This window comes from Oncorhynchus kisutch, linkage group LG16 (genome assembly GCF_002021735.2).
Source record: "Oncorhynchus kisutch isolate 150728-3 linkage group LG16, Okis_V2, whole genome shotgun sequence".
NCBI lineage: Eukaryota > Metazoa > Chordata > Actinopteri > Salmoniformes > Salmonidae > Oncorhynchus > Oncorhynchus kisutch.
Window position 1 is genome coordinate 17,662,732 of NC_034189.2, and position 24,275 is coordinate 17,687,006.

The window sequence follows — 24,275 nt, forward strand, 5'->3', positions numbered from 1 at the left end:
TACCTTAGTTCAGCGATGTACCGCTGTTGAAGCAGTGACTCACATGGTTTTTGAAGCATACTGTCTTTTATGATCAGTAACAATGTGATATATCTCTAGAGAGAAGGGGGAATGGTTTATAACCTACTATTTGTAATGCTATCATGTCTGTTGAGTGGCTCATTAGTATATTGTCAATCATTTTGGCCAATTTATAATTTTTCTAAAAGCACTGTTTAATGTTGAGAGCTAATGAATTGCTCAGTGCCCACTGACAACTAGTGCACACAACAGTGCTAGGGAGAGAACGGTTCCTCCCAATTCTCCACCCTCCTCACAAAGTGTACACCTGCACACTAACCCTTGTGGATTTAAACACTTTTAAATTGGTGTAAGAATTTTTGAGGTAGTTTCCACCATTGTTAACTTACATCCATGATGGGAGTGTGCAAGTGCACACTTTGGGAGAAGGGTGAAGATTCAGGACAAAGCTTCTAGAGATCTTTTGCCCCCCCCCCCCCCCAACACACACAATGGGGGAAGTTACGAGTTCCGAGTTCCGTCCTGGTTTCCTATCACACTGGCCTCATCTGTTCCACGGCGGCTGGGTGGGGAGACGGAACAAGAAACTAGAACCGTTATAAAAAACAAACAGCGCACAGCCATGTGGACACAAACAATGGACTCTCTGTGGCCATGTCAACTAAGGGGACTGACTTAACTGTGTGTGTGTGTGTGTGTGTGTGTGTGTGTGCGCGTGCTAAGGGAATAGTAGCCCCATGTCACCTGAAGGTACATAGATCATGTTTTACAATCCCTTGTCCCATATGCTGGATCGAGAAGTAACACATTTAAAACATTTACCTCTGACATTGGAAGTCAAGTTGGTCATTCAACCACAACATAAAAGGAGACTGTCATCTCCAGGGGATGGAATCAGTCGTGTCTCGGGTCCAGCTGCTAGTTATGGTTGAGTCGGAAACAGAACATAAGCAGCCATGAAGCACTGGCCAGTCTTTTATAGTAGAGGAACAAAGAGTTTTCTCTCTCACACACACACACACACACACACACACACACACACACACACACACACACACACACACACACACACACACACACACACACACACACACACACACACACACACACACACACACACACACACACACACACACACACACACACACACCCCGTTTGCAGGCTTTTCATCTGTGGTTTCCAGCAGCAGTGCAGGTTGTGTTGTGATTAGGACTTAGCCAGGGACACAAGAAGAAACGGAGGTGAAAAAGAGATGAAGGGTCTAAGAGAAAGGGTCAGTCGATTCCGACTTTACACCTAATTGGTTTCTGTTACATTATTACACACTATAGCATACCCACTGCAGCCCATGTGAGACACCATAAACCGCAGCGCATCGTTGTGTCCTGTAGTTCCATTCAACAGAACACAGCGATGTAACAGCAAGGACTGCCCTCTAGCAGAAAATCACCTGAGTTACGCAAACAAAAAGCACAATTAAACACAAACTTTATTAGTTCAGGTGGGCATTCACACTTCAGCAGACAAAGGTGCTCAACAACAATAACAACAATTCACGAGAAGCGCTTAAACTTCCAAAAGGACTCATTTGAAGTCGAATGAAGATGGAGCACTAAACAATTTCATTTTATTTTAAATCTGACATTGATTTATTGTCAGCTTGACATCCACCTGTTCACATCGGCATAGAATGGATTAAAGTGAGCTAAAATAAATACAGCCCTGCTTTGTTGTTGAGTGCTCTAACTTCTTTCTACCTCAAATCAGTCCTTTTGGAAGTGTTTCTTGATAAGCACTTAAACTTTGTTTTATGGTATAAGAAAAGAACACAGACCATAGTAGCAAACACCAATGAAGGAACATGTATTGTATATCGACTGACAAAATGCCACACCCCCCCTAGTACCGTAACCCCTCAGTACAATTACCCAACAACCAGAGCTGGGGTCAACTCCATTTCAATTTCAGTCAATTCAGAAAGTACACTGACATTTCAATTCGGACCATTTGGATTTTGGTTTACATTCTGAATTGACTGGAATTTAAATGGAATTGACCCCAAACCTGCTATGATGCCCATCACAATATGGGCTAAGGATATTATTTTGAGAAGTCTGACTGCATGAACAATAGTGCCCTCTCTTTTCTATTCAAAAGGACAAGATGGCCTTGTATCCAAACTGAATCCACACTCGGTCTCACTAGCTTTTGAAGCATGGCAGGGTTCAGGACATTTCCATTCCAGTCAACTCAGAAAGTAAACTAATTCCAATTCCACATTTTCCTAATTGAAAAGAACTGGAATTTCAAATGTACTTCCTGAATTGAAATGGAATTGACCCCTACCCTGGAGCATGGATTTAGTATGGACACCATAACAACAAGGTATAACTTTAAGACATTAGAGCCTCTTATACAAACACAAACGATATACAGGTTCTCCTCAATTAAGGCCGAACACAGTTAACACATGAAGATTGTCCGATATAAAAATAATAATATTTAAAACAGGGCTTTGTCCGTTTAGCTATGTGAAATTAGGATATGTTTTATGCTAGATACTTGACATTCTTATTGGATCGGAATATACATTTACATTGACTAGCTATTGACAGTAAACAGTGACTACTAAACTATTAGGTTGCAATGAGAGTATGAGTGCTCAGAGAGGATGGTGAGGGCTTTGGGGGTAGATAAAGTGTTACTAGTTGTTGGCAGATTCATGGTGGGCTAACAACCAAAATGTTTGTCTTTTATTTCTTCTTGTTGCCTCAAATATATTAAAAGAGCAAAAAACAACTGGCAATCTAATTGGAGTGTGGATTTACTACCAATGGTACTGATGGCGCCAATCTTTAATATTTTATAAATATACTTGAAATGTTTTGTAGATATAAAAATTATCTTGGAAGGCTGAGCTATCGTTGATCCACTAAAGTCCAAAATCTTTTAACTCCTGAAGGGGAGATACTTGATAGATAGGATAGTACGGGACAGAAGGCAGTTGTTGATGGTAAAAGCTGTACAGCAACGTAGGCACTTGCGACTGATTAATAGCGTAAAATTCTTTCATTTAAAGAAGTCCTTTTGAATCCCTCTACACCTTTGGATTGAGATGAGAGGGATAATTTTAGTGGTTTTTGTCGCCCCCTATTGGTACAGTTGAGTTTAGGCTGGGTGAAATGGTCTGGCTTGATTACGTGAACTTTGTTGCCCCCTAAAGGTTTACTCAGAAAACACATTCTAAACAACATAGGGGCAGGCAGGCAGGCAGTGGAATGGCATGGGCAGTTGGATAGCGTGTTATCACAGTACTAACAACAGTACTTCGTACAGATGCATTTCAGATATGTTAACTATACTGAACAAAAATATAAACGCAACATTTAAAGTGCTGGTCCCATGGTTCATGAGCTAAAATAAAAGATCCCAGAACTTTTCCAGACGCAAAAAAAGCATCTCTTACATTTTGTGCACAAACTTGTTTACATCCATAGTGAGCATTTCTCCTTTGCCAAAATAATCCATCCACCTACAGGTTGTGGCATAACAAGAAGCTGATTAAACCGCATGATCATTATCTTTTTTATTTAAAGGTATCTGTGACCAACATATCTGTATTTCTAGTCGTGAAATCCATAGATTAGGGCCTAATGAATTTATTTGATTTCCTTATATGAACTAACTGAAATGGTTAAATGCTACATTTATATTTGTGTTCAGTATAGTTGAGGGAAGCTCAGTGATTTATATTTGTGTTCAGTATAGTTGAGTGAAGCTCAGTGATTTATATTTGTGTTCAGTATAGTTGAGGGAAGCTCAGTGATTTATATTTGTGTTCAGTATAGTTGAGGGAAGCTCAGTGATTTATATTTGTGTTCAGTATAGTTGAGGGAAGCTCAGTGATTTATATTTGTGTTCAGTATAGTTGAGGGAAGCTCAGTGATTTATATTTGTGTTCAGTATAGTTGAGGGAAGCTCAGTGATTTATATTTGTGTTCAGTATAGTTGAGGGAAGCTCAGTGATTTATATTTGTGTTCAGTATAGTTGAGGGAAGCTCAGTGATTTATATTTGTGTTCAGTATAGTTGAGGGAAGCTCAGTGATTTATATTTGTGTTCAGTATAGTTGAGGGAAGCTCAGTGATTTATATTTGTGTTCAGTATAGTTGAGGGAAGCTCAGTGATCGGATCACATTGGACTTGCTTTAAAAAAAGAAAAGGTTTTGATGCTTGTTTGTTTTACTTTTGAAGCAAGGTAAGATTTTATTTGTTTACTTGTATGCGTTGTGTGCTGCAATTCAGCTTTTAGCGGCCAAGTACGGCCTGAATGTAAAATTAAAAACCCAGGCTACTACTTCAAATAACTTCTATCCATTTCCTAATTTAATCCTCCCTTTAGGACCATAACATCTTGAAATGGTCAGGGATCGTTTGAAGTACAGTGGATGTTGAATTTGAATACATGTGGCATGGTCTTTTGTGTGTGTGTGTCACATTGTCTGGTTTAGTCAAATCCTTGCCAGTCACTCTGTTCAGAGTCATACTCCAGCTCCACTCCCACACAACGCACTCCTTCCAACAACATGGGTGTACCATGGTGACGGTCTGAAAAACAGGGAGAGAAAGAAAGAGGGAGAGATAGCAACAGAAAATGAAAGAGAGAGCAAGAAAAAACTAACATTAGGCTGTCTCTCAGAAATGGTTTAGTCCACAACATCCAACCAGTGCCAGTGCGCTCTATTACAGTGTGGTAAAGTAGAGTGAGAGACTGTAAAGCCTTTGGGATTAAGCTGTAGGTTGATCCTTTTCCCAGCCTCTCCACGAACCCTTTCATACAAATATATCCCCTCCAGTCCTCTGCCTGCCTACAGATGTTCAAGTTGGGATCAGCACTGTGGTTTTTGTCCCTAGTTGACACGAGTGGCCTGTCTATCAGTACTTTTTTGTTGTTGCACTCTTCTAATTTAAAATACATAAATGACTGAAATCAGATAGATAAATATATAAATATACAATCATTTTCTGTTGAAAGGAAATTAATGACAGGGTTTGTGTTAGGTTCCAAAGTGAATCATCATGACCTAATTTATTCAAAGCTTCCAGACAGTGAATGCAGTCGGTGTCCAAGTACAGTGTGTTACAGACAGAAAATGGCTCCAACTCAAGAGCCAGGAAGAAAGAACGGGATGCAGTGATTATAATCAGTCAGCCATGTTCAATACAGTACAAGTATTTTACCAAATCATAAGCTCTCCACTAATGCGTGACTCATTCCTTTTACTCAGGTGATCACAGCATCGCAGTGATCAGTGATGCTCTTAATTTAAACCATGCTGTTCACACTCACCAGCAGGTGGCAGCAGCACACTTCTACATCTGTTCTCACAACCAGTCTCCTAGGTGCTAGACTGTTTGTTACTCAAGTGAACAACGCTGCAGCATTGCCTTGTTGTGCTTTCGGAAGACAATGACAAGATGGCTACAATCGAACTAAACTGATACTTTAGAAATTCTATTAGAAGAGGCAGTTGGTTTTCAGTACTGTTGTGTATTAATAATGAGGGAACTACATGTAAACTGCCAAAATAATGTTAACACGAGTAAATGAGGGATACAAAGTGTATTGAAAGCAAGTGCTTCCACATAGGTGTGGTTCTTGAGTGAACTAAGCAATTAACATCCCATCATGCTTAGGACCATGTATAAAATGCTGGGCAGGCGATTATTTTGGCCATAACGACAATGCTCCCATAGGACGACAATGCCCCCATCCACAGGGCACTAGAGGTCACGGAGTGGTTTGTTGAGCATGAAAACGATGTAAATCATATGCCATGGCCGAATCAGTCACCAACTGAACACTTATGGGAGATTCTGGAGCAAATGCCTGAGACAGTGTTTTCTACCACCATCAACAAAACACCAAATTATGGAATTTCTCGTGTAATAATGATGCCGCATCCCTCCAATAGAGTTCCAGACACTTGTAGAATCTATGCCAAGGCACATTGAAGCGGTTCTGTCTCGTGGTGGCCCAACACCCTATTGAGACAGTATGTTCCTGTTTCCTTTATTTTGGCAGTTACCTGTACCTCTACAGAGCATATACTGCATGATACCACAACACAATCTGTTTTGATCAGAAAATATCAATTTTAGGAACGGGACATTGCATCACACTTGAAAGGAGGTTAAGTGATGCAATGGTTTCATATTGATCAATCTTATTTTGTATTTATTACCCTGTTTACTCCCCAATTTTGTGGTATCCAATTGGTAGTTGCAGTCTTGTCTCTGCAACTCCCGTACGGACTCAGGATAGGTGAATGTCAAGCCGTGCGTCCTCCGAAACACGACCCAACCAAGCCGCTTCTTGACACAATGCCCGCTTAAACCGGAAGCCAGCCGCACCAACGTGTCGGAGGAAACACTGTATCCTGGCAACCGGTGTCAGCGTGCACTGCGCCCGGCCAGCCACAGGAGTCGCACGATGGGACAAGGACACCCCTGCCGACCAAACCCATCCCTAACCCGGATGACGCTGGGCCAATTGTGCGCCACCCCATGGGTTTCCCAGTCGCAGCGAAAGAGCCTGGACTCGAACCCAGAATCGCCATATTGATCAATCTACACTTCTCCAAGCGTTGGGAGATCTGGGGTGTATTCACTAGGAACCAAACGGAGGGGGGGGGGGGGGGGGGGGGGGGGGGCTAATGATTACAACCCAGAACATCCGAGCAGTGTGACTGAATTAAATACGACCTGGAATGCCCCCACTGAGTTTGTTATGGGTGTAACACTAGATCTACCCTAGGGCACACAGAATACAGTAGGTCTCATTTAAAACCCAATAGGAGGGCATCATGCTCTTCCAGCGTTATGATGAGGCTGGCCTCTGTGGTCTTACCCATGACGCGGGCGTGCACTTTGACCCCCACGCAGACATCCTCCTGGCTCTCATTGACCAGCATCACCTCCTCACACAGCACCCCCTCCTGGTGGGCCATGTACTCACATGTCACTCTCAGACCACCTGAGGAGAGGGAGGGGGGGTAAGAAGGGCAAAAATGCAGAAGGATAGGGAACACATATACAGAGAACACACACATACAAAATGTCAACCAGAGTGGAAAAACTCTGGGGTCAAACACATTAACACAACTGGCAAACACTACAAATAACACACACAGTCCAAGTGGTCACAGAAAGGTCACAGAGATGAAAGTAAAAGGTCATGGTTTTCCAGCAGATGGTGTAATGGAATGGAGCAACTCACTCAGCTCAACGCTAAAACAAACTACTGAAGCGTTGAAGCGAGTGGTAATAACCCTCATTACGAAATCCAGAAACTCCCTGAGGGATGTTAGCAAAACGGTTCAACATTTCAACATTTCCTTCCTTCAATTCGGATTCTGTCATGGACCGACACACTTTCAGTCTCTCCTGCACATTTGAGATGTACAGCTACTATAAAACATGACTGACATGAAGGTCTGGCCAACCGGAGACTGAGCAAAGATCAGTGGAATTTAAAAAGGGTTAGGATTACACTACCGTTCAAATGTTTGGGATAACTTAGAAATGTCCTTGTTTTTGAAAAAAAAAAGCCATTTTTTGGGGTCTAGTAAAATAACAACATTTATCAGAAATACAGTGTAGACATTGTTAAATGTTGTAAATGACTATTGTAGTTGGAAACGGCTAATTTGTTATGGAATATCTACATAGGCCCATTATCAGCAACTATTACCCCTGTGTTCCAATGGCACGTTGTGTTACCTAATCCAAATGTCTAATTTTAAAAGACTAATTGGTCATTACAAAAACCTTGTGCAATTATGTTAGCACAGCTGAAAACTGTTGCCCTAATTAAAGAAGCAATAAAACCGGCCTTTGACTAGTTGAGTATCTGGCGCATCAGCATTTGTGGGTTTGATTACAGGCTCATAATGGCTAGAAACATAACTTTCTTGTGAAACTCGTCAGTGTATTCTTGATCTGAGAAATTAAGGCTATTCTATGCGAGAGTTACCAAGAAACTGAAGATCTCGTACAACGCTGTGTACTACTCCCTTCACAGAACAGCGCAAACTGGCTCTAACCAGAATAGAAAGAGGAGGAGTGGGAGGCCCCGGTGCACAACTGAGCAAGAGGACAAGTACATTAGAGTGTCTAGTTTGAGAAAACAGTTGCCTCACAAGTCCTCAACTGGCAGCTTCATTAAATAGTACCCGCAAAACACCAGTCTCAACATCAACAGTGAAGAGGTGACTCCGGGATGCTGGCCTTCTAGGCAGAGTTGCAAAGAAAAAGCCATATCTTAGACTGGCCAATAAAAAGAAAAGATTAAGATGGGCAAAAGAACAGACACTGGACAGAGGAACTCTGCCTAGAAAGCCAGCATCCCAGAGTCGTTATTTAAAAATGGACAAAACATTTGCTTTCCTTTCAAAAACAAGGACATTTCTAAGTGACTCCAAACTTTTGAAAGGTAGTTTAGGTCTGGGTATAGGGCAAAGACTGTATCCGAGGACCTGGAACTGGGGCTGATAGCCCATGGTTCAGCCTTGCCATAGCCGAGGTAGCTGGGACTGAGGTTAGGTCAAAGGATAGGACAGAGAATAGGGCTGAGTTGAGCAAGACTCGGACATACCCTCTGGTACAGGAGTGATATCAGTGATGCGGATATGGGGGTTGGGTACTGGAGCTGGAGACGCGTCCTTCCCCAGTGATGGAAGCTCCGGGAGGGTGAAGACAATCTCATACTTGTGCTGGGTCTTCAGGAAACCAACCTGACAGATATATAAATAAAAGAGGGAGTGAATATGAAAAAGGGCATGATGGGGTGGGGGGGGGGGGGCAAGCGAAAAAGCTGCAAGAGAAGAGAGAGAGAAAGTAAGAGCGGGAGAGAGAGTGCAAGAAAAAGATTTAGAGAGAAAACGAGAGTGAGGGAGAGGGACCAAAGGATGACCCTCTGGCCGTGTCAAACAAGCCTCACATGACCCTCTGGCCGTGTCAAACTAGCCTCACATGACCCTCTGGCCGTGTCAAACAAGCCTCACATGACCCTCTGGCCGTGTCAAACAACAAACAAAAACAAGTGAGGGAAAAGAGTGAAAGAAACACAAACCCAGTGCTTTGATTAAATAGCTCTGCAGCATACCGTCTGTCTCCAGCCATCCCACACACTGACTACATCCCACCACATCTGATTTAAACAAGCCCGTTGGTTAGGTTACACACCCCTCCCCCCACATGTTTCCATGGCAACCCAGTGGTTCCAAGGAGGCAGCAGAGAACTTCAGACACACGGCACATTCACCGCTGTCGTCTGTCTGGTGGACCTCACTTCCCACACCGGGGAAGCAGAATCAAAGGGCCGTCTGAACCGCAGCACAGTCACACTACACGCCCACGACTACAGTGCTATGCTGCAAAGAGTTCTCTGATCCACAGTCATCCTCTGGTAAACAGGATGGGAGAGTACTGGCATAGTTGGAACTGAATCTTCAGAACAGATACAGAAGATTAGCAGAGATGAGAGAGAAACTCGCCTCCTCCCCTTTGTTGTCATACAGGTTTAGGGTTGCAAAATTCAGGAACTTTTAATAAATTCCCTGGTTATCCCGAAATCCCGGTTGGAGGATTTGAGGAATAAGGAGAGAATAAGCAGGAAATCCAGAATCCTCTAACAAAGATTTCTGGTAAATCAGGGAATTTATTGAAAGTTGCTGGAATTTTGCAACCCTATAAAAAAGGTTCACCTCATAGTTCAAAATGGCAAGAAAAGAAGGATGGCTGGGAGACCACTGGAGATTGAGGGGAAACATTTTGGATGATCCTAGCTCTCTGGGTGTGCCGTTTTGATAACTCTTACACGGAACCCAAACCGACTGCGTGCATAAATGTATTTTGTCCCCCCACACCAAACACTATCACGACCACGCAGGTTCAAATATCAAAGCAAACTCTGAACCAATTACATTAATTTGGGGACAGGTCCAAAAGCATTAAACATTTATGGCAATTTAGCTAACTAGCTTGCACTTGCTAGCTAATTGGTCCTATTTAGCTAGCTTGCTGTTGCTAGCTAATTTGTCCTGCGATATGAACATTGAGTTGTTATTTTACTTGAAATGCACAAGATCTACTCCGACAATTAATCCACACATAAAATGGTCAACCGAATCGTTTCTAGTCATCTCTCTTGCTTCCAGTCTTTTTCTTCTCTTGACTTTATATTGCGATTGGCAACTTTCATAAATTAGATCCATTACCGCCACTGAACTCGTTCGTCTATCATTCACCCACATGGGTATAACCAATGAGGAGATGGCACGTGGGTACCTGCTTCTATAAACCAATGAGGAGATGGGAGAGGCGGGGCTTGCACCGCATTCAGCATCACAAATAGAACTAACTTCTATTTTAGCCCGTGGCAATGCAGACACTTGTTGGCGCGCGCGAGCAGTGTGGGTGCAATAATTGAATAATATAGATTTCTAAATTTATTTTGCGACGCGAGCGGTGTAGTCAGGGTATTATGATCATTTTCACGTCAGACATGTTAAATTCTTTAATCCAAAACCCAAACCCACCTTGACCATAAAGTTCCCGTCAGGCTGAGGGATCACCATGACGACAGAGTCGTGGAGCTTCTCATCAAAGTGGACATGGGACGGCGTGCCGGCAGCTGGCTCTTCTGAGAAACCAACTCCTCCCGCCTTTGCTGCGGAGCCTGAAGAGGGAGAGAGCAACTAACTTAATTGTTACACACACAAATGGTAAGGGACTCTGGTACAACAGTTTCCAATGGGAACAACATTCTTATGCCAGTGACACTCAATGAGTGGTTAGTGGCTATAAAAAAAAAATCTAAGAAAATCACAAAAAAATAAGCTGGAAAGAAATCAAAGGGAGAAAAACATGGCATCTTGAACTTTGAGTGTAAATTCATTTCAGTAATTTGAATGCCTCTTCCAAATGTCTGTGATCACTCTTAAAAGCAATAGTAACTAAATATATTTGTAATCATGGAAGGAAAACACATTTTTCAGGAAGAAGATTGAGGATTTGATATGAGGTAGAGAGTAATAAAGAAAAGACCTATCCCTTATCTAATACTGTAGAATGTCCTGCAGTCATATGATAAACATTATTGTCCATTAAAACGTTCATTAAATTGACATTTAAAAGAAACCCCCTGTCACAGCATTTGGAGAGGGAACAGACAAAATGGTATTATAGAAGATACTGATATAATAGATCTCTACCACTGTCTCTCGTGGCTCTGGTCAAAACTAGTGCACTATTTAAGGAATAGGTTGCCATTTGGGACACAGCCCAGGTTTGTTTGAATGCCTTGGGGAACACATTAGATCCCTGATCTTTTGAAATGCTGTACCTTAACGGTCCCTCTGGGATACATTGTCACAGTATCATCATATTCATCAACATTTTTATCTCCTTATTTCATTTCCCTTTAAAAAAAAAAAGAGTGATGTGTATCTACAGCATTCATTCCCATTGCCTTGCTTGGGTTAATCCTATCTGGGTCAAGAAGATAAGAGTTTAGGAGTTACAGGCACTGTGATTGTATTTCTTTAATAACATTGTGAGTCAGAATTTCATTAGGCAGCGGGTGGCTGTTTAGATTAAAATGATATTTAAAAAAAAAGATAAAGATATGAGGAAATATAAACCTTGAACTTAATCAACTTCACAGTTGCATGGTTTCATACCAGTGCCTTCAGAAAGTATTCACACCCCTTTTTTCCCCCCACACTTTGTTATGTTACAAAGTGGGATTTAAATGGATTTAATTGCAATTCTGTCAACGATCTACACAAAATACTAATGTCAAAGTGGAAGAAAAATGTGAACTTTTTTAAAAATGGTAATGAAAATACTAATAGATCTTGATTAGATTAGTATTCAAACCCCTCAGTACATGTTAGAATCACTATTCGCAGCGATTACAGTTGTGAGTCTTTCTGGGTAAGTCTAAGAGCTCTGTAAACCGGGAGTGTACAATATTTGCCCATTACTCTAAAAAAATTGAAGCTTTTTCGAGTTGGTTGTTGATCATTGCTAGACAGCCATTTTCAAGTCTTGCCATAGACTTTCAAGCCAGAATGTCTTCGCATTCTAGAAATCGCCAGAGAGGGAGGCAAATCCAGACTCATCGTGGAGAAGAAAAGTCAGTTGGCCTGAGTGATATGTATGGCTAGCCAGGCAATATTCTCAGTTTACTCAGACAACTAATGTACAGTATATAAAGTAAATTCATTTTGCCGACCCCACCGACACTGAATACCAAAAGATCTGGCTCATATGGCGTCGGTAATATGTGTCAGAGCATTTGACCTGGTTGGTCTAGAAGCAAGCCGTTTTCATTGTAATGGTGAAACCATGACGCTAACACATCTGCACTCGCTTGTTTCTCTAGGGTACTCAGAAACATGGGTAGAGCACCTAGGAGATTATTTCTTTTCATAGCCGCACACCGCTGCCAAAATAAAACTCCTTGTCACACAGCAAAATATTTTTGTTGATTATGCAATCAATTTGGTCACACTTTAGAGCCCTGAGGTGAGTCAGAGTATATCTGTGTCCACTCCAGTCGGAAGACTACCTACTATGCTACACTAGTTGAAAGGATTTGTGGATTCAGACAATGCTGAGAGAGATCCACAGGCTTTCAAACAAGACCATTCGTTAATCAACATTCTCTGGACACTAGCCCAGACAGTGAACTGGACTGGACACTGTGCTGGCTAGATACCAGGCTTGGGTTCAAATAGTATTGGTTTTCTTTCAAATACTTGGAAGCATTAGATTGAGCCTGTTTTTTTAGAGTCAGGTGGGCAGCGATTTGTACTTTTGAGACCATTTCATTGATTCCATAGTGCCAGGCAAACACAGTTAAGTGTGGCTGAAGTGTTTAGAAAAAAAATAAAACATATATATACACTATTAGAACCCAGGTCTCTTAGCTGCTGAACACCCAAGGCCTGTTACATCTAATACAGTGCAGTCTACAGTATAGGAGCTGGCTTCTCGGTCTGGTAGTCATAATCTTGCTATCTTTTTCCCCTCTCTCAATCTACATCTGTTGGTCTGGGTTTGGATCATCGTTTCTCTCCTAGCCTCTGTTGTATATTAGATGACTGTGTGTCTACCTCGTCCTCTCTAACCTGTCCTTTCACTATCCCCTCCATCTTTGTCTCGTGTCTATTGTCTTCGTCTCTTTCTCTGCATGTCCCGTCCCCCCCAGGCGGGTCAGTGCTCGGCACAACACTTTAAACAAAGATCGATCACTAACTTTGTCTGATAACCATGGTAACAGACTCCATTGGGCTTGTATCTCCAAGTTCAGTTCCCTCTTCCACCCCTTGCTATTTCTTTCTCCCCAAGGACCAAATTAAACTCACACACACACACACACCCCACGCTTTCGCTCTCTCGCTCCCTGTGAAAGCGGCTACATCCCAGACACATGAAAAATACATTGAAGCGAAAACAAATAAGATGTAAATCTACACTCTCATTCAGCAGCCTAATTAAAGTGAGAACAAAGACCCAGGGAGAGGAGAGTGTTTTGTGTGCAGAAACAAAGCCTTCAATCTCCACTGGGGGGGGGAAAGAGACGTATTAATGACAGTGGAAAAAGTGTTGCCACTTTTAGTCCGTCTCCCAGGTGCTGTTCTCTTGCTGTGTTTCTATGAGGATCCCTGAACACTTCCTGCCTATCTGTCATGTGCAACATATTCGTTCACACTGAGTCACACACACTTCAGACTGGATTCAAACAAGTCCACATTGTGTTTTCCCCCCATGTTTCCCCTAAAAATGCATTCTTCCAAAGACTGTAAATTGATGCTTCTAGTTCAGGAGAATAAGCTGTAGTATGTGTGCATTGTAAACAAAGACATTTCATACAGAAACATTGCCATGTGGGGGTTGGATTGCCATGTGGGGGTTGGATTGCCATGTGGGGGTTGGATTGCCATGTGGGGGTTGGATTGCCATGTGGGGGTTGGATTGCCATGTGGGGGTTGGATTGCCATGTCGGGGTTGGATTGCCATGTGGGGGTTGGATTGCCATGTGGGGGTTGGATTGCCATGTGGGGGTTGGATTGCCATGTCGGGGTTGGATTGCCATGTCGGGGTTGGATTGCCAGGTCTTATTCTCATCTTGCAAGGGGGTTTCCTGTACCCTTCCCACCCATCTCTTCTTTAAATTACACACACTAAGTAAGCATTTGTATACTGTAGTGATGTTAAAACATAGTGAGGAGGGGGAGAAAGGTGGGGGAGAGAGAAAGGAAGAGGATTTTTGGAGGCTCCCTGTTTGATAGCGAACTTGAGAAGTGATACAAGTGTGAATTGGAAATTATATTTTTAGCATATCCCACTCTTCCTGAAACACCCTCAGAGAGTGGGGTCCCAGCCCAGGTTCTGCCATTATCAACAGCAACCCTGGAGGAATTAGGGTCAAGTGCCTTGGACTCGGGCAGACAGATTTGACACCTTTCGGTTACTGGACCAACATTCTAACCGCTAGGCTACCTGCCGCCCCTGGCTTTGAGAGGTGTGAAAGTAGGAGGGAGAGGCTGGAGAGTTCTATGAAGACTGATGGAAACCTGATCCAGACATCAATGTCTGCCAACCCTTGGGAGGCTATAGGGCAGGGTTCATCAACTAGATTCAGCCGTGGAACAATTTTTTCTTGAGGGGATGGTCAGGGGGCCGAAACATAATTACAAATCATTTGTAGAATGCAAATGGACCGCAAGAAACCCAAACAGATATAATATTTCACTAAAACAGAAGTTCAAACTTTGCTTACATTTGTATACAATTACGTGTCTCTCTACGACGCGTGGGAATAAAATCACTTGGAGCTGATTTCCTGGTGTTAACAGTATTATGTCCAACAATGAAAATAAAATGTCAAAACCATCCACGGGACATATTCAGGCAGCAAGCTTCCAGTTTGGGACCCTGCTATTGGAGTGTTCCAGTTTGGGACCCTGCTATTGGAGTGGTTGCTGGACAGGGTTCATGTGGAGGAAGAAGAAGCTTAGGTAATGAAGCATGATATACTACAGTACCCATAATGCTCTGTAACCATATGCGTTTTTATCCACCTAAAGATTAGGCAACTAGATTCAGCAGCTGGCCAATTTTTGGTCGGAGCGGATGGTTGGGGGGCCAGAACATAGTTATAAGAATCTGTCAACTGAAAAATTGGCCACAACTATACCCCAAAATAAATTGCATTTGAAAATAACTAATTTCATACCTTCAACTCATTGAGACATATGAGAGCTACACTGTGTTTTGAATTGAAAGACATTTTAGAAATACCCATTATTGCATTTAAAACCACATAACAGGGGAGAAGGGACAAGAGTCTATACAACAATATAATAGAAAAGGGTACTTACTCTTCCTAGCAGTAGCCATGCCAGGGTTGGTCCACAGACAGAGAGAGAACCCAACCGTCACAGCCTGGTCATCTCTATGGCCCAGCCACAAAATGACCCTGAGACACGAGAGAGGGAGAGAAACAAGAGAGAGAATAAAGAAGAGGTTTCAATGATAAAGGATTAACAGAAGAAGGGGAGGGCAACTAGGAAAGAGCTTAAAGCTAAAGAAAGGAGAAAGTCACAACTGTAATGAAATCAGGAAATAAATACTTCTGAAAGACGAGCTGGTATTTGTCTTTAATAAATCCTAGCCCCAGGTTACTAACCCAGCTGTGTGTGCCAGACTATCACCAAGGGAGAGGGGAGGCTCCCGACTGACTTAAATGAAAGAAAAACAAACATTCAAACGAGGATTCAATTAAAACCAAGGTGTCAGATGTTAAAATAAACATTTTTCAGAGAAACTCACAGGTTTCTGTGAAAGAAAGGACGAAATATAACCTTAACAAAAATCAAGGGAGGCATCTTAAAAAGATTGTTGAAAGATGCAGCACTCCTAGTGATTCCAATAACATCAGGTGAGGGTCATACTAAGAAAAATGACAAGTTCCTCTGACTGACTGAAACCACTGGCCTGAAAAGAATGGACTGGTGACCAGTTGCAAGTTGGGTGTTTCACCATATTGATATTGCCTGTTCATTCCAGTCAGTAGCTAAAAAGAGAGGCTGTTGGATTGTACCTTGGACATTGCCACAATTGGAAGAGTACAAAGCCAAGAGATGTGCTTATTTACAATTCACCTTAAAAAATAATAATAATAATAATTGTGCCGGGGCCTCCCGAGTGGCGCATCGGTCTAAGGCACTGACTTGCAGTGCTAGAGGCGTCACTACGGACCCTGGTCCGATCCCAGGCTGTATCACAACCGGCCGTGACCCTGCGTTGTCCGCATTAAGGGAGGGTTTGGCCGGGGGGGGGGGGGCTTTACTTGGCTCATCGCGCTCTAGCAACCTTGTGGTGGGCTGGGGGCCTGTAGGCTGTCCTCGCTCATCAGGTGAACGGTGTTTCCTCCGACACATTGTTGCGGCTGGCTTCCGGGATAAGAGGGCGGGTGTTAAGAAGCGCCGTTTGGCGGGTCATGCTTCGGAGGACGCATGACTCAACCTTCGCTTCCTGAGCTTATTGGGGAGTTGCAGCGATGAGACAAGATCGAAATTGGGTAGAAGGGGAAAGAATACATATCTTTTATACCATGCCTTCGGAAAGTATTCAGAACACTTGACTTTTTACACATTGTTAGGTTCTAAAATTGATTCAATTGTTACACCCCCCCCCCCCCCCTTTTAAACCCAATACCCCATAATGACAAAGCAAAAACAGATTTAGAAATGTTTGCTAATTTATTAAACATAAACTGAAATATCACATTTACATAATTATTCAGACCCTTTACTCAGTACTTTGTTGAAGCACCTCTGGCAACGATTACAGCCTCGAGTCTTCTTGGGTATGATGTTATAAGCTTGGCACACCTGTATTTGGGGAGTTTCTCCCATTCTTCTCGGCAGAACCTCTCAAGCTCTGTCAGGTTGGATGGGGAGCGTTGCTGCACAGCTATTTTCAGGTCTCTCCAGAAAAGTTAGATCGGGTTCAAGTCCGGGCTGTGGCTGGGCCACTCAAGAACATTCAGAAACTTGTCCCGAAGCCACTTCTGCCTTGTCTTGGCTGTGTGCTTCGTTGTCGTGTAGGAAGGTGAACCTTTGCCCCAGTCTGGGTTCCTGAGAGCTCTGGAGCAGGTTTTCATTAAGGATCTCTGTACTTTGCTCCATTCATCTTTCCCTCGATCCTAACTACTCTCCCAGTCTCTGCCCCTGAAAAACATCCCCACAGCGTGATGCTGGCACCACCATGCTTCACCGTAGGGATGGTTATATTACCACAGCAACAGAGGCCTGATACATTCCAAGATGACTTCTGCTCCCTGACACATTTAAACATTTGGAACAGTGAGTAAGAACAACTCCCTCGCAGGAAATCAAGGACCCCTAGAACCGCTTTAGGTTTGAACCCAGTTGTCTATAGGTTCAAAAAGTCTGGGAAAGAAACACTACCTCCTTTTCTACTGCAAAGAAGGAAGAAGCATCCTAGAGGGAGGTGATTAAAAATATGACATGTCCATTAACAGAAACGCTTGCACACATAGATTGCCTTGTATCTTAACTCATGCCTGATTTGCACTATAGGGCTGAACCAAGCTATACTGGGCTGGCCTGGTTACGCATCCACCAAAGCTGCTGGAAGCGTGCAATGTGAAAGGAAAACAGAGCCAGCATGGTGAGGTTCAGGTCAGCTTAATAAAAAATAAAAATTAAAAAAAAACTTATAATAATAATATATATATATAATAAACCCAACATGTAACAAAGATTGTACAGTTCATAAAAGGAAATCAGTGAATTGAAATGTATTCATTAGACCCTAATCAATGGATTTCACATGACTGGGTATACAGATATGTATCGGTTGGTCATAGCTTCTGCGTGCATATCAGCTAGAAAGATGTGTCGGCATCGAGTAATTGTCTCTGGCCCCCTCCCAGTTAGGGGGAGTGATGAGCTCTACAGCAGAGTCTCACAACTCAATCGCTGGTTGAAAACTGTTTTCTGCCCCTCCCAAAAGTTAGAATTTGTAGATAATTGGCCCTCTTTCTGGGACTCACCCACAAACAGGACCAAGCCTGACCTGCTGAGGAGTGACGGACTCCATCCTAGCTGGAGGGGTGCTCTCATCTTATCTACCAACATAGACAGGGCTCTAACTCCTCTAGCTCCACAATGAAATAGGGTGCAGGCCAGGCAGCAGGCTGTTAGCCAGCCTGCCAGCATAGTGGAGTCTGCCATTAGCACAGTCAGTGTAGTCAGCTCAGCTATCACCATTGAGACCGTGTCTGTGCCTCGACCTAGGTTGGGCAAAACTAAACATGGCGGTGTTCGCCTTAGCAATCTCACTAGGATAAAGACCACCTCCATTCCTGTCATTACTGAAAGAGATCATGATACCTCACATCTCAAAATAGGGCTACTTAATGTTAGATCCCTTACTTCAAAGGCAATTATAGTCAATGAACTAATCACTGATCATAATCTTGATGTGATTGGCCTGACTGAAACATGGCTTAAGCCTGATGAATTTACTGTTTTAAATGAGGCCTCACCTCCTGGCTACACTAGTGACCATATCCCCCGTGCATCCCGCAAAGGCGGAGGTGTTGCTAACATTTACGATAGCAAATTTCAATTTACACAAAAAAAAAATGACATTTTCGTCTTTTGAGCTTCTAGTCATGAAATCTATGCAGCCTACTCAATCACTTTTTATAGCTACTGTTTACAGGCCTCCTGGGCCATATACAGCGTTTCTCACTGAGTTCCCTGAATTCCTATCGGACCTTGTAGTCATAGCAGATAATATTCTAATCTTTGGTGACTTTAATATTCACATGGAAAAGTCCACAGACCCACTCCAAAAGGCTTTCAGAGCCATCATCGACTCAGTGGGTTTTGTCCAACATGTCTCTGGACCCACTCACTGTCACAGTCATACGCTGGACCTAGTTTTGTCCCATGGAATAAATGTGGTGGATCTTAATGTTTTTCCTCATAATCCTGGACTATCGGACCACCATTTTATTACGTTTGCAATTGCAACAAATAATCTGCTTAGACCCCAACCAAGGAACATCAAAAGTCGTGCTATAAATTCACAGACAACACAAAGATTCCTTGATGCCCTTCCAGACTCCCTCTGCCTACCCAAGGACGCCAGAGGACAAAAATCAGTTAACCACCTAACTGAGGATCTCAATCTAACCTTGCGCAATACCCTAGATGCAGTTGCACCCCTAAAAACAAAAAAAATGTCTCATAAGAAACTAGCTCCCTGGTACACAGAAAATACCCGAGCTCTGAAGCAAGCTTCCAGAAAATTGGAACGGAAATGGCGCCACACCAAACTGGAAGTCTTCCGACTAGCTTGGAAGGACGGTACCGTGCAGTACCGTAGAGCCCTTACTGCTGCTCGATCATCCTATTTTTCTAACTTAATTGAGGAAAATAAGAACAATCCGAAATTCCTTTTTAATACTGTCGCAAAGCTAACTAAAAAGCAGCATTCCCCAAGAGAGGATGACTTTCACTTTAGCAGTGATAAATTCATGAACTTCTTTGAGGAAAAGATTATGATTATTAGAAAGCAAATTACGGACTCCTCTTTAAACCTGCGTATTCCTCCAAACCTCAGTTGTCCTGAGTCTGCACAACTCTGCCAGGACCTAGGATCAAGAGAGACGCTCAAGTGTTTTAGTACTATATCTCTTGACACAATGATGAAAATAATCATGGCCTCTAAACCTTCAAGCTGCATACTGGACCCTATTCCAACTAAACTACTGAAAGAGCTGCTTCCTGTGCTTGGCCCTCCTATGTTGAACATAATAAACGGCTCTCTATCCACTGGATGTGTACCAAACTCACTAAAAGTGGCAGTAATAAAGCCTCTCTTGAAAAAGCCAAACCTTGACCCAGAAAATATAAAAAACTATCGGCCTATATCGAATCTTCCATTCCTCTCAAAAATTTTAGAGAAGGCTGTTGCGCAGCAACTCACTGCCTTCCTGAAGACAAACAATGTATACGAAATGCTTCAGTCTGGTTTTAGACCCCATCATAGCACTGAGACGGCACTTGTGAAGGTGGTAAATGACATTTTAATGGCATCGGACCGAGGCTCTGCATCTGTCCTCGTGCTCCTAGACCTTAGTGCTGCTTTTGATACCATCGATCACCACATTCTTTTGGAGAGATTGGAAACCCAAATTGGTCTACACGGACATGTTCTGGCCTGGTTTAGATCTTATCTGTCGGAAAGATATCAGTTTGTCTCTGTGAATGGTTTGTCCTCTGACAAATCAACTGTAAATTTCGGTGTTCCTCAAGGTTCCGTTTTAGGACCACTATTGTTTTCACTATATATTTTACCTCTTGGGGATGTTATTCGAAAACATAATGTAAACTTTCACTGCTATGCGGATGACACACAGCTGTACATTTCAATGAAACATGGTGAAGCCCCAAAATTGCCCTCGCTAGAAGCATGTGTTTCAGACATAAGGAAGTGGATGGCTGCAAACTTTCTACTATTAAACTCGGACAAAACAGAGATGCTTGTTCTAGGTCCCAAGAAACAAAGAGATCTTCTGTTGAATCTGACAATTAATCTTAATGGTTGTACAGTCGTCTCAAATAAAACTGTGAAGGACCTCGGCGTTACTCTGGACCCTGATCTCTCTTTTGAAGAACATATCAAGACCATTTCGAGGACAGCTTTTTTCCATCTACGTAACATTGCAAAAATCAGAAACTTTCTGTCCAAAAATGATGCAGAAAAATTAATCCATGCTTTTGTCACTTCTAGGTTAGACTACTGCAATGCTCTATTTTCCGGCTACCCGGATAAAGCACTAAATAAACTTCAGTTAGTGCTAAATACGGCTGCTAGAATCCTGACTAGAACCAAAAAATTTGATCATATTACTCCAGTGCTAGCCTCTCTACACTGGCTTCCTGTCAAAGCAAGGGCTGATTTCAAGGTTTTACTGCTAACCTACAAAGCATTACATGGGCTTGCTCCTACCTATCTCTCTGATTTGGTCCTGCCGTACATACCTATACGTACGCTACGGTCACAAGACGCAGGCCTCCTAATTGTCCCTAGAATTTCTAAGCAAACAGCTGGAGGCAGGGCTTTCTCCTATAGAGCTCCATTTTTATGGAACGGTCTGCCTACCCATGTCAGAGACGCAAACTCGGTCTCAACCTTTAAGTCTTTACTGAAGACTCATCTCTTCAGTGGGTCATATGATTGAGTGTAGTCTGGCCCAGGAGTGGGAAGGTGAACGGAAAGGCTCTGGAGCAACGAACCGCCCTTGCTGTCTCTGCCTGGCCGGTTCCCCTCTTTCCACTGGGATTCTCTGCCTCTAACCCTATTACAGGGGCTGAGTCACTGGCTTGCTGGGGCTCTCTCATGCTGTCCCTGGAGGGGGTGCGTCACCTGAGTGGGTTGATTCACTGTTGTGGTCATCCTGTCTGGGTTGGCGCCCCCCCCCCCTTGGGTTGTGCCGTGGCGGAGATCTTTGTGGGCTATACTCAGCCTTGTCTCAGGATGGTAAGTTGGTGGTTGAAGATATCCCTCTAGTGGTGTGGGGGCTGTGCTTTGGCAAAGTGGGTGGGGTTATATCCTTCCTGTTTGGCCCTGTCCGGGGGTGTCCTCGGATGGGGCCACAGTGTCTCCTGACCCCTCCTGTCTCAGCCTCCAGTATTTATGCTGCAGTAGTTTATGTGTCGGGGGGCTGGGGTCAGTTTGTTATATCTGGAGTACTTCTCCTGTCCTATTCGGTGTCCTGTGTGAATCTAAGTGTGCGTTCTCTAATTCTCTCCTTCTCTCTTTCTTTCTCTCTCTCGGAGGACCTGAGCCCTAGGACCATGCCCCAGGACTACCTGACATGATGACTCCTTGCTGTCCCCAGTCCACCTGGCCATGCTGCTGTTCCAGTTTCAACTGACCTGAGCCCTAGGACCATGCCCCAGGACTACCTGACATGATGACTCCTTGCTGTCCCCAGTCTACCTGGCCATGCTGCTGCTCCAGTTTCAACTTCCACCTGACTGTGCTGCTGCTCTAGTTTCAACTGTTCTGCCTTATTATTATTCGACCATGCTGGTCATTTATGAACATTGAACATCTTGACCATGTTCTGTTATAATCTCCACCCGGCACAGCCAGAAGAGGACTGGCCACCCCACATAGCCTGGTTCCTCTCTAGGTTTCTTCCTAGGTATTGGCCTTTCTAGGGAGTTTTTCCTAGCCACTGTGCTTCTCCACCTGCATTGCTTGCTGTTTGGGGTTTTAGGCTGGGTTTCTGTACAGCACTTTGAGATATCAGCTGATGTACGAAGGGCTATATAAATAAATTTGATTTGATTTGATTTGATTTGATTTAGATACCTTAAAACAAAACAAAAAGTAGGGGCGTGGATCAGAAAACCAGTCAGTATGTGGTGTGACCAGCATTTTCCTCATGCAGCGCAACACATCTTCGCATAGAGTTGATCAGGCTGTTGACTATGGCCTGTGGAATGTAAAGGAATGGGTCCAGATTGTCTGGGATATTGGTGTTGATGTGAGCCATGACCAGCCTTTCAAAGCATTTCATGGCTACAGACGTGCGTGCTACGGGGCGATAGTCATTTAGACAGGTTACCTTGGCATTCTTGGGCACAGGGACTATGGTGGTCTGCTTGAAACATGTAGGTATTAGAGACTGGGTCAGGGAGAGGTTGAAAATGTCAGTGAAGACACTTGCCAGCTGGTCAGCTCATACTCTGAGGATGCATCCTGGTAATCTGTCTGGCCCTGCGGCCTTGCGAATATTCACCTGTTTAAAGGTCTTACTGAAATCGGCTACGGATAGAGTCATCACACAGTCATCCGGAACATTTGGTGATCTCAGGCATGGTTCAGTGTTGCTTGACTCAAAGCAAGCATAGAAGGTATTTAGCTCGTCTGATATGCTTGCGTCACTGGACAGCTCGTGACTGGGTTTCCCCTTTGTAATCAGTGAAAGTTTACAAGCCCCGCCATGTCCGCTGAGCAGCAGAGCCAGTGTAGTAGGATTCGATCTTGGTCCTGTATTGACGCTTTGTCTGTTTGATGGTTCGTCTGAGGGCTTAGCAGGATTTCTTATAAGCGTCCGGATTAGTACCTGCGGCACTCCAGGAACAGGAATGTCTACCTACCCCTGGGCTTGGCTGATGTAAAGGTTTTGAGGAAAAAAAACAACACTTATACAGTAGCCTATAGATTTATGTAGAAATGTGAATGTGTTGTAGTTCATCCTATGAACTACTAATACTGTATTCTATTCAAACCAATATCACAATGAGAGAGATACAGTGCAAGCTGCTCTCAATATCACATTCTGCAGTCGACATAGCATGGCACCAAGAGTGCCATATGCCAACTGAGACAGTTTACTGTAGACCCCCTAGGATTAAGTAGATTTTTGGCCCTAGTACTACACAGCTGATTCAAATAACCAACTCATCATCACGTTGATTATTTGTGTAGTGCAAAGGCAAAACATGCACTTGGAGGGTCCCAGAACCGAGTTTGGGGAATCCTGCTCTGGGCTATAAACTGCCTCAGCTGGGGGCAGGAACAAATCACTCATGCTACCAGTGACTCTACTGTGGATTCTATTAAGACTCTCTCACTTGAAATTAGCTCAGTCTAACGTTACTAGTTACCTTATCCATTTGGTAGATTTACGTTGCTAAATTACGTCAAATGTAAATTGAGTTAAGTGCAACAGTAAAAACCTCGCATTTCTGCAAAGTTTAGCCTATAGTCTAATATTTTGAGAATATACGGCTACGTCCTGTAACGAGTTTGAACCTGCTTGTCTCGATACTTGCTGCCTCGTTGCCCTCGCAGTACAATAACAAAAAGTTTAAACTGTGCTTACGCTCCGGCAACTGCAGCAAACAGCATGGAAATATTTCTCACCTTATTTCGCTCACCAAGAACTCACCTTTCTTGCAATTGAGGCTAAATGCACACGCTGCAACCAGGTAGTGTCCTATTGTCGGTTGTATCCAAATCAAGAATAGGCAAAGGAATATGGGTCCACAGAAAATGAATAAACAGTAGAATGAACACCCACCGTAGATCCACTCCCCCTTGGTCATCACTAGTTAGCAC

At 43.3% G+C, this 24,275-nt stretch overlaps 1 protein-coding gene across 3 annotated transcripts; it reads right to left on the reverse strand.

Annotated features, from left to right (window-relative positions):
• Positions 1 to 1,492: 1,492 nt before the first annotated feature.
• On the reverse strand, positions 1,493 to 24,275 carry LOC109906418 (UPF0687 protein C20orf27 homolog). Of its 3 annotated transcripts, none has more exons than XM_020504099.2 (6): positions 24,106 to 24,275; positions 15,476 to 15,573; positions 10,622 to 10,761; positions 8,677 to 8,815; positions 6,931 to 7,056; positions 1,493 to 4,628 (listed from the first exon to the last, which is right to left on the reverse strand). In XM_020504099.2, exons 2-6 carry the CDS (start codon positions 15,492 to 15,494, stop codon positions 4,528 to 4,530), a joined length of 525 nt encoding a protein of 174 aa, XP_020359688.2. In that variant the 5' UTR covers positions 15,495 to 15,573; positions 24,106 to 24,275; the 3' UTR covers positions 1,493 to 4,527. The 3 variants fall into 3 exon arrangements, with proteins under 3 accessions (XP_020359688.2, XP_020359687.2, XP_031647771.1); XM_020504098.2 differs by having other exon boundaries at positions 24,081 to 24,237; XM_031791911.1 differs by having other exon boundaries at positions 10,622 to 10,780; positions 24,106 to 24,236.